This window comes from Anabrus simplex, chromosome 6, assembly GCF_040414725.1.
Source record: "Anabrus simplex isolate iqAnaSimp1 chromosome 6, ASM4041472v1, whole genome shotgun sequence".
In the NCBI taxonomy this organism is placed as follows: Eukaryota; Metazoa; Arthropoda; class Insecta; order Orthoptera; family Tettigoniidae; genus Anabrus; species Anabrus simplex.
Genome location: NC_090270.1, coordinates 155830267 through 155842416, shown reverse-complemented (window position 1 = coordinate 155842416; position 12150 = coordinate 155830267). Strand labels below are relative to the sequence as shown.

Below are 12150 nucleotides of genomic sequence, written 5' to 3'. Positions count from 1 at the left end.
CAGTAAATTTGTAGTGGTAGTTATAGTGTATATTTGGTACGTTGTTTTACCTAGTTCTTCGTGATTAAATCACAGACATTACCATCTTCGAAACGAGATTGTCCATGTTGAATTATTATTATTATTATTAATAGGGGAATAGGTACCTCTTCCAGATTTTACAATCTATGCCATTATATAGGAATGCTTAAAGCTAAACCAGGAGAGATTTGGAATGTAATTTCTAACCATTATGGGATAAAAACATCGTATTTAAAGTGACGTAACCTTAATTATATATTCTTGAAGAAGATAGTTGATTTACGAATAACCTAAATGTGATTGCCGAAACGACGCAATGAAATGTGAGTACATATTAACTTATTTGATTTATATATGCATTTCATTTTTAGGCTAGCGTGTTTCCGCGTATAATATATGAATTTTAACCCAAAAGAGCACCATTGTAGTAAAGTAATATATTGTTGGAATGATTTGCCGTCATGTTGGTGATGATAAATGTTTACATAGAGAATTTACGATTTGAGTGGCATGTTAATGTGCAATTGTGAATAACTATTCGTCGTGATATGTTTATGTGATTGAATTATGAGACATTATGGTAATTAATGTTAGTAGACGGAAAGATAGATATATTTATAGGTAGTTTTGGCGGTAAATACGACGTAGTATGGGCCGATGGTGATGATTACCATTTGCGGCAGAATAATAAAATGGTAATGAGTGGTATATAGGGTTAATGGTACACGCGTACAATGAAATACATCGCACATTTCGTATATTTGGGTTACCATACACTGTCTTCGGAAGAAATATCCAAGTAGGAAATAAATGAAGGGAAACTTGTTGTCTTCATAGTTAATTTATACCAACGTTGTACTAAATATTATTGGAAGTTTGTTGTCAAGAATGAATTTGATTCAAAGAATAATCCCATAATTTAAAATCTTTACCGCAATTAAATATAAGAGGTAACCAAATGCATTCCTACGGAATCAGTGATACCTGATTAATTATTGCTAAACCCTAAAACATGTTTGGTACAATTTCTATTAGAACTACAATTATAATTAGACTTTGAACGATACCTACATTTATTTAAGGTGTTATTTGAATATTTTAATCAAATGATACGGTCGAGGAGAACAATATTTCTCATTTTAAGAACAAAATATATTTGAAATAGCCATTTTTGGGCCAAAATATTTGGAACTTACTTGTGATTACTAACGTTAAGACGCCGAAATGAGTGAATTGTGATGGAATGTTGAAGTGATAATGATGAAAATAAGCATTTTTTTTTAAATTATTTTTTTTAATTATCAGTTGTTTTTTATATAGAAGAAACAAGAACTGATGGACTTAAACTATATTTTATTAAGAAATTTAATGAGGATTAGGGACTTAGATTTATTTTCAACCTAAAGATTTCTTTATTAGAGAAGAAGAAGATAATTAATGATGATAATTATTAGTGGATTTTCTTTTGTGATTCCGGAATCAAGAAATAAAATATAGATTTTCTAATTTAGAGGTTATTATTTTAGGAGATAGGCTAATATTTTTAGGATTTAGATAATTTTGAATTAATCCATTAAAAAAAATATTTTATTTACTTTCTTCACTTATATTCGGATGATTGGACTTGGAAAACATAATAATGATTTAGGATGATGAATGGTATCGATAATGATTTATTGAAGTAGAAATGTGGTGCCTCACTTGACCTCACGGTAAAATAGTATGGTTCAAAAAAGCAATTTAATTATCCCTGAGAGGTGTCACGAGGCAAAGTAAGGATTACCATATCATATATTCTGATAGGAGAATTTTTAAGTTACGATATCGCTAGAATTCTATGAGGCGATAACTGCGTATATGATGAATATTTAAAGTGAACTTAGCCAACGACACTTTGCATCAAATTTATTATGCATTCATCCATTAAATGATCTATTAGAGTGATGCGAGAGTGAGGGGAAAATAGCCGGAGCAATTGTTACCCAAGTTAGCGTTCATATTAAAAATGGTCGCCCAATATGGTGCAAGGATGAAACTACCCCTCAGGATGGTGCAGTATGCCATTCATATAATTCTCTTTTGCTTCCTTTTTCACTCTATTCAGTTCCCTCATTAGCTGTTTTCTAGTTTCTCTACTCTCCCTACCCTCTTTGATTTTCCTGTTTACTATTCTACATTTTCTTTTTGATTTTCTTATTTCCCTTGTATAATAAACAGGATCTGAGGTCATTTTACCCTTCTTAACAGGTACAAATCTCTTCTCTCCTTCCCAAATAATTCCTTTAAATTTAGCCCAAAGTGTATCCACGTTACTCCCTTCACTTATCCAACAATTGAATTGTGATTTAAGGTAAGTCCCAAATTCATCAACTTTAGTTTTTCTGTACAATTTCTTGTCTTGTGTAACACTCTTATTAAGCCTTTTTGGTACGAGTCCTACATCCATTATTACAGCCTTATCGTCTCCTATTCCTTCAATTACCTCAGTTTTATCAACAATTTCCCATGGTTTAACCAAGAATACATCTAGTAAGTTATTGAGACGAGTCGGTTCTTGTACTACTTGTGTAAATCCTCCCTCCCAAATTAACTTATTTGCCAGTTTCTGTTCATGGGCTTCACTTGCAGCTCCTTTCCATTCAACTTCAGGCAAATTTAGATCTCCCCCAATTATTACCATATCATTATTATTGTTTTTACAAGTATAATCTATTATTTTTTCAAATATTTCCATGTCTCTTTCCTCTCTTCCAGGCCTGTATGTTCCTATAATTCCCACCTCCTTCATATTATCACAAACTAATTTTATCCCTAATATTTTATCCCTTTCATCGGTACACCATTCGTGTGAACAGTAAGTTTCCTTCACCAGAATAAACAGCCCCCCTCCCTTTTTATCTCCTCGGTCTCTACGATAGACTGTGTACCCTTCTGGAAATACTTCTCTATTACCCACCCCTTCTTTCAACCACGATTCCACTCCTATCACCACATCAGTCTCATAAGATTCCATCAATGTACCGAATTTTAATTGTTTATTTACTACACTTTGACAGTTTACCAAGAGCAATCTCAGACCCCCTTCCTCCCTAAACCTTGACTGTTGCAATTGGGTAATTTGAAATTCCTTACTACCCTGAGTTTCTTTTTCTAGTTGACTGAGCCAGCTTGAAGTACAGCTGGCTCTTTCTACTAGTTTTCCTGGTCAGTATTATAACTCAAGGGAGTTGCCTGTTTTACAGTACATATCTTAAGATTAATAAAATCTAGAACAATATTTGCTATCTTTCGTTTACCTGAATTGTTTAGATGGAGGCCATGTTTTGTATAACAGTATCTCTCAAAACTGCTGCATTCAATAACCTGAGTATTCCGAAAATGTTTACAAATTTTAACAATATCTGTATTGACCTTGTCCACTTCAATGTTCACACACGAGTCTCTACTCAAATCATGCCTGTGGGGCACGTTCACTACAAAAACGTTAGTGTGGGTCAGCTTCCCTAGTGTATGTTTAAGTTTTGATCCTACATTCTTGGCGTCGTCGCGAGCTAAGTCGTTCGTCCCACCGATGATAAGCACTGCATCGCCACTCCCAAAGTTCCTAGTTGCTGCTTCTACGTTTTCCACAACACTGTTGATAGAAGCTCCTGGATATATTTCTCCGGTTGCTGCTATATTCTCGTCGTTAATCACTCCCGCAATTCCCCTTCCTTGGCTATCACCAAACACAGCTTCCTTCGCTGATTTAGGCCTAACTGGGTCTTGAATCTGAATTCTAGGCCTAAATTTTAAACTCGGCACGGCAACGGATCGCGATGATTTGGTTTCACGCGCGCGATCACTTTCTTCCAGAATTAAATTATTTAGGGCAGAAAACCTATTTCTGATGTTTATTTCCGGAAATTCAGTTGTAGATTTCTTCTTAGCCGGCCATCCACGAACTACTTGATACCACGTGCTCGAGTTTGTTACTTGTACCGGTATATCACTCGAAGAATGGTCAGTCCCAAATTCTAGCGATCGCAGTCTTTCTTTTAATTCTTGATTTTCGACTTTAAGAGTCTCATTGTCCTTTTTTAGAATGTTTATAATTTCTAATGCACTTTTATATTCCTCATCGACTATTTTCGGTGCTTCGTCAACGCCGTCCCCAACAACAACATTACGAACACACTGCTCACAAATCCAGTCAACATTTTCATTAGTTTTTACGTCTCTAGGGCAATTTCCGCACTTATAATGCCACCATCAATCACATGAATCACACAACATTCCATTTTTCACTAATTTTCGACATTTTCCGCACTTTTCGTCACATTTTACGGTTAATTTACTCGGAGAATAAAACACTACGTCGTCATTACCGGGCGCCATTTTGAAAAAAAAAACAAGTCTTTTGGATTGTATAAACCTACACTGTCTTGCAGTTCAAATTTTCCTTTATTTGCATCCGTAGTGAAAAGATTAAAGCATAGGTGTATGTGCCCATACCTTGCAGTGTCCGCAAAAAAAAGAAAAAAGAAATAACGTTATCATTGCTGCTTCAGGATTTATGTCACAACATAAATTATATCCACATCAGGGGAGTGTCTGCATCTTAGAGGTTTCACTGTAAATGGATGTCAACATCAAAGCACTTATAACTGAGTCCAGGTTTAAATACATAATAATGCATGAAGCTATAATAGAAGATACAAAAGTGACTTTCAATAGGACATTCACAAAACCTGACTCACCTGATTAGTAGAACATGTCTTGGGTGGACAGTTCTTTTCATCCATTCCATCCATACAGTCCTCGATACCATCACATTTCTTGTTGAGAGAGATGCAGTGATCTTGAACAGTTTCATTACCATGACACTTAAACTGTGTATTCAGGCAAGTGTACTGAAATGAAAGATTATACTTGTCAAAACACTACAGGTAAAACATACTGATAAAAGTATTCTGGGGAAGCATAGACATAAATTTAGGGTAATAGTCTTACAGTGTAGATGTATGCACAAGGTCTGAACTATGTGGCAGAAGGTCCAGAACCTTCCACTTGAAATGCTGGTGGCACATCTTGGAAGATCATATAAATTAATATTGAGGAGATGGATGCAATACATTAATAGTTTCCTGCTTTTGACTGAATAGATCTTTGAAGACATTTCAAGATCATGTACTGTGCTTCTCAAGATCAACTGATCAATCATCAATAATCAATATTCAAGGCTGTTACCCAGGTGGTACATTTCCTATTAATTGTTTACCCGAACTATTCTTAAATTATTTCAAAGAAGATGGAAGTCCATCAAAAATTTGGTAAATTATTTAAATTCCTAATTCCTCTTCATATAAACAAATATTTACTTTAATTTGTCCTCTTGAATTCCAATTTAATTTTCATATTATGATCTTTCCTACTTTGAAAACTCCATTCAAGCTTATTTGTCTACTGATTTCATTCCACCTCATGTAACTGCTGACAGCTTGGAACATACCACTTAGTTGAGCACATTGTCTCCTTACTCCTAAGTCTACCTAACTGAATGTTTGCAGCAATTTCATAACACTACTCGTTTGTCGGAAATCGCCTAAGAAAAGAAATCATACTTCTTTCCTTTGGATATTTTCCAGTTCTTGAATCGAGTAATCTTGATATGGGTCCAACAGATGGGAATAATAGTCTAAGCGAGGTCTTACCAGCGACTTATATGCACTCTCCGATGCATGTAACCTTTAAATACTCATAACCATATGAAGAGATACGTAAATTATATTTACAACCCCATCAACCTAATTACCAAAATGAAGAACTGGCAAGGCTGCGTTAGGGGTAGCATTTGCATACCTGAAGATTACAATCACCACCATCTGCACCATTTGAACATGAGACTCAAACTGAGTGAATTTGCCGCCATGTTTTATATATATCACGAAAGCACTGAACATCGTTATATTCTGTAGGTGTCTACTTTGTATTCTTTTTCCTCTAGCTGGACTGTATCGCACGATATATTGATCCGCTAAGTCCACCCCTCCCATTGAGTCACTGTACTCAATACATATGACTGGCTTCTCTTTTATTTCTCCTTTCTTGTTTCGTACAGAGCGCATTTCTGCATTACAAATGCTACTCAGCATGCATACATCTCTCTTGTCTTTCCACTTCAAGGCCATGAGCTTATTTTATAGGCAAAAACCACCTCAACATTTTTTAACCTTTTTCCCCATGACGTCCTTCGGAACATTCTTTCTGTTGGATTTTACAGTACCGACAGCGTCTGTCTGAAACTTATTGAGCTGATTGAAGAGTTCTGGGCTACTTTAATAGCTATTTAAATCTACGAGGTATTCCTTATTTAGAAGAAGTTCGGCTAGAACAAACAAAACTTTTCAGTGCTTGGTATGCTGAGAAATATTCAACCCTACAAACTTCATTTACCAATCAGTTTCCTTGCCTGTGTACCACAAGACATGCTACACATATCCTGCTTTGGCCTCATATAATTTAAAAATTCCATCCCAAAACAAGATTTCTTCTTCAGAATGTATATTTACCATTACGAGCGAGCATTCCAAAGGAGTAAACTTTTGTCAATACTTAGATGACCTTCTGGCAAATAGGAGATTTTAAATTTTGTTACTAGGATGTCTAAAACTGGCTTCACTTTGTAGAGTTTCGGGGATACTTACCGATCATAAAAATTTCAGAGGAAGGAAAGAAGTTTCTCAGGCATGGTCTTGTGAAACACAAACGTGACAAACAATCTGTTGTGAGAAAAATAATGCAATAACTGTAGCTTTTGAATTATGCCCTTGTTAGTAGTGACCCAATCCCCCTCTCTACTTCTTTTCATTTTAGCCATTCCTATACTAGCTTGTACTGACTGACTACTGAACATACAGATTAGCTTGTTCTGCAAATAAGTTCAGATAGTTAATCATCAATGTGTGCCGGGCTGAGTGGCTCAGACGGTTAAGGCGCTGGCCTTCCAACCCCAACTTGGCAGGTTTGATCCTGGTATTTGAAGGTGCTCAAATACGACAGCCTCGTGTCGGTAGATTTACTGGCACGTAAAAGAACTCCTGCGGGACTAAACTCCGGCACCTCGGCGTCTCCGAAGACCGTAAAAGTAGTTAGTGGGATGTAAAGCAAATAGCATTATTATTGTTGCCATTAATGCTTTCACGGCCTGTACTTATAGACATGATATTGTATAGGCTTTTGGGCTTTGGCTTAATCATCAATGAAATGCTCAAATATTTTGTCCGATGCTTGTTTTATTTTAAATTTTGCCCTAAATTCCAGTTTGGTATGTAGCTGGAAATTAGGCTCTCCTACATCCTGTTACATCCCAATATGTGGAGTGGGAGGCAAATCACTCTAACTTTCTGACTCGCTACTCTTATCAGAGCTTCAACTCAGCACCTGGCCGTGGCATCTAGGCAGTAAGCCTATTCGGATGGAGCATCTAATAGCGGGATAGTTTTGCCATTACTTTCTAAACTACAGTCACTGAGTTCAAGGAAATCCTATAGGCCTATATCATCACTCGGAAGATCTACAATTCCTTTAGACATGTTCACAACAAGTAGGAAACGCTACATGTAGAATTTAAAAAAAAATTACAAAAGAGCTATTTATATGCCAACAAAATAACTTATGAGAGCTGAACACATTCTAATCAAAATTTGCAATATCACAGAGCACATTGACTTATCTTCACACACCAGCAATAGGTAAGCGCCACATAGGTTGTACTTGCATTACGCAACTGTACCAGAAAACAAGGGGATTCATGATGCATGAATGTGAAAAAATTCTATCACATGGCAGAACCTCTCAGAACATATGGAGAAAGTTTCAAACCTAGTGCTTGTTTTGCAACGGAGATAAAAAGTAAAAAATATTTTCTGCACCTCGCATGATGAGCCCACTATCGGGCTCACTCCAACAGTGTCACCTGAAGTGAGCCCCACTCTATGGGTTAATGAATGCTTCTCGATTTAGTTCCTGGGCAGGGAAATCATCCAACTTGGAGAAAGTGCAATCTCTGAAACAATCATTTTGAGTCCCACAAAATTACTTGTACCACACTTATTGATCTTGATGCAGTGTAACATGAGAAGATAATTTCTAAATTTAAGCACTAATGGTCTTGAACTATCATTAGTTAAATATTTCCTCGCAAACAGAAGCTAAAAGGTAATTGTTGGCGATCAACACTTGAAGTTACTCCAAGTAACAGTAGAAGTAATACAAGGGTCAGTAGTAGGGTCATTCCTTTTTCTTGTATACATTATGACTTATCTGGGAACTTACCAGGCAAGTCTGTATTATTCTCATAACAGCAGACAAAGAATTCGAAAATGTAGTTAATCAAAACAGGGAGAGGTTAGAGGAGTCATTAGCACAGTTCAATGGGAACAAATTTATCTGAAACAGCAATAAAACTGAAGATATTTCCTTTCATCTAAGCAATACAACTAGGGAGAACAGTAACAAGTCAGTGAAAATTTTAGGATTACATTCAGATTCAAAACTGAGCAGGAATGTTCATACACAACAACTGTGTAAGAAACTGTCCTGAGTGATATATTTATATTCCAAAAACTTCAAATGAAATCTGCTTACAATGTTTTCTTTCATTCAAATCTACAGTATAGCACAATTATATAGGGGAATTGCATAGGGGCTCAGGATGCTTTTATATGGCAAAAGAAAACAATCACATGCATACAGGGAATTTCAGACAAGGAATTGTGTATAGCCATTTTTCATGAACTGAGAATAATGACTCTTCCCTCAATACACACTTACGAATGCATAATGGACATGAAAGAAAACCTGATTAATTACCCATTAAGGATGGAGGTACATCAGCATAATACAAGAAGGAGAACTATTTGCTAGTTGCTTTACGTCACAACAACACAGATAGGTCTTATGGCGACGATGGGAGAGAAAACGGCTAGGAGTGGGAAGGAAATGGCCGTGGCCTTAATTAAGGTACAGCCCCAGCATTTGCCTGGTGTGAAAATGGCAAACATGGAAAACCACCTTCAGGGCTGCCGAAATTAGGGTTTGAACCCACCATCTCCCCGATGCAAGCTTACAGTTGCGCACTTCGAACCACATGGCCAACTCACCCGGTAACAAGAAGGAGAAATAATACACTCCTCTAGATTAAGGAAAATGCAAAAATATAATTACAGGAATTATACTTTTTTGACAAGCTCTCATTGGAATTAAGAGGTCAATGAAATTTTCAAATTACTCTAAAACATTAGCTGACAGTGAAAAGCATTAAAATTGTGCAGGAATTTGAAGAGATTAGTGCACCTCCATTTAAATGTCCGACTCGTTGGCTGAATGGTCAGCGTACTGGCCTTCAGTTCAAAGGGTTCCGAGTTTGATTCCCGGCCGGGTCGATGATTTTAACCTTCATTGGTTAATTCCAATGGCTCGGGGGCTGGGTGTTTGTGCTGTCCCCAACATCTCTGCAACTCACATACCAGATAATACAGACGTTGATTCCCATAGGGAATCTGTAGTATTTGTTCCGAATGAGTAAATTTATAATACCAATATAAATGGTCCATTATTGGACATTATAAATTTTCCAGCTAACTCATTCCTGGTTGCCAGGGTTTCGCCCTCGTGTGCTAGGCTGGGCTCATCAGTTGGTACCTAGCACACCTACCAAGACGCATGGCTAGTGCATACCGTGGAGGCCACTGCGTAGCCTTACAAGGGCTGCACCCGGCTAGAAATAGCCACACGAAATTATTATTACCTCCATTTAAATTAGTAAAGATATGTAAATACATATATAGACATATTACTTGTAGGTAAAGCATAAAATATTTAATACAGGATATATTGCAAGGGAGATGAAGTGTAAAAGAGTATATTGTTATTGCTACTTGAAAGGGAAATCAACATAGCTAATTTAGCTATATTGTGAAACCTTGTATATTCATAATTTTAAGAACAATTTTTGCTTGACTTCGTCTATTACATGTACAGTAGAAGTCCATTATAGCGAGAATTCATGACGGCGAAAAATTTACTCACTATAACAGATTGTCGTTATAGCCGATGTTTGTATAAATGTCGGAAAACACCCCATGCTCATTAAAATTGGTGAGAAATGGCAGTCAGTTTGTTTAAAACTTGTGTTTCTGCAGATGATATCCACACTACAGTTTACTTAATTATTTTTTTTTTTTGGGGGGGGGGGATTCCTATACTACGCGAAAGTGTATGTTTAATTTCATTCTGAAAAAAATATAGTACCATATTTCTCCGAATCCAAGATGAACCCCTCTTTTTCCTTCAAAAAATTTAAATCAGGCTCAATAAGAACTTTGTTAAATCATATGAATGCCTTGTTGTACAGTAGGCCTACGCATTTTTAGACTATTTTTAGACACCGAACATTGCCATTCGCCACGCTGTATTTCTTTTTCTTTTTTTTTTTTGCGGCTGCACAATTATTCTTCATTTCCGTGGAATTAAGGACCATTAACTTAACATTGGCATCATAATACCGAAGAGAACCCGTTGAAAATTTTCCGGCAGTACCTATTCCATGTGTCTCTACAATACAACGATCCATCAGGAAATTATTCTTGCTGTCTACAAAACTGTTACTTTTATGCAGCGTCAGATATAACCGGCTACCACTACACGCACGTTTCGCTTGCCGGGTTCGGCCAACTTCAGTGGCTAGCGATGTATAGGCCTAATCGCGGACGTTGAAAGTCAATGACTGAGTTTATTGCGCCACGGTATGGCCATTCGGCCCTTGCGTTTTTTGTGCACATACCTCACAATTTCATCTTCAACTTCTTTAAAGTGTCCTTGTTGCGGACCACTGAATGCATTTTTTGTATAGTATGCATTTTTTTAGCTCTTTATCTTCACGCTAACGCCAAATATTGGCTTTAGTTAGGCCTATGCCGTATTTTCTTGCGGCTGTACAATTATTCTACATTTTTGAGTGTTTAATAACCATTAACTTAAAATTGGCATCATAATATCGACTAGAACCCGTTGAAAATTTGCCGGCAATACCTTTTTCACGTATCTTTACAATACGACTATCCATCACGGAAATATTCCTGCTGTCTATAAACCTTAATTTTACTAAGCGTCAAGTACTATAGATGCGTTATAACTCTGCCACTGAGTAGCCATGGCTTTTCTAAGAATTCAAAGGGTCGCATGTTTTGACGCCATTCTGCAGATTTGAGAAACACAGAGGCACCGTACAACCGGTTGTCGCAGCTAGCGAAACTAGACGCGAGAAGATATGAAATATCCTCTGAAATCAGTGATGTACTCTGCCATATCTTGAGGTGTATCATATTCTTACCTAATTTCCGTATATAACATTAAAATTAAGATATCGTTTACTTCAGTCTTTATTTTTAACGAGTTAACAACTGCTATTGGCCACGTTATTTACGCATTTATTACAAAAACGTGTTATCCTCTTTCATTTCAAATTTTCTTTAGAGAACAGCAGTCAATGGGTATTACTAATCAACTCCAACATCGCCTTTGAATATCAACGAGAGAGCTCGCAAATGCACAAAGTGACAAAACTATACCGTACCGTAGATGATCGATCGCATTTCGTTGCAAACGTTTCAGTTTTCTTATTCAAACAGCGTCACATATCCTAACCTATCCGTATGGTACTATACATCGTACTATACGTATGATGAAAACACACTTCAAGCGTCAGTAGAGAAATGATAACTTTCTCGCTATAAATTTTCATAATAGCCTTTCCGTAATTTAACCAGACGCGACAAAATATAAACTAATCTCAGAAATCAATTAAGCACTCTGCCATATCTCGAGGTGTATCCCATTCTTACTTAATTGCAGTATTTAGCCTCAAAATTAAGCAGTTGTTTAGTCAACCTTAATTTTTAACGAGTTAACAACCATTATCCGACACATTATTTACGCATTTATTACGAACATATGTTCTCTTTTATTTTGAATTTTCTTTACGGAACAGCTGTCGACGGGTATTACTAATCGATTCCGACATCGCCTTCGAATATCGACGAGAGAAATCGCTAGTGCACATAGCGAGGAAACGATGCCGAAGGTAAT

General features: G+C 36.6%; 1 protein-coding gene across 1 annotated transcript in view; it reads right to left on the bottom strand.

The window, feature by feature from the left end:
* Positions 1–12150, bottom strand: part of LRP1 (LDL receptor protein 1) — a 744558-nt gene that overhangs the window by 244432 nt on the left and 487976 nt on the right. The window contains exon 56 of the mRNA XM_068228249.1: positions 4761–4913. Coding sequence (XP_068084350.1) covers positions 4761–4913 — 153 coding nt within the window. The remainder of the gene's footprint in view (positions 1–4760; positions 4914–12150) is intronic.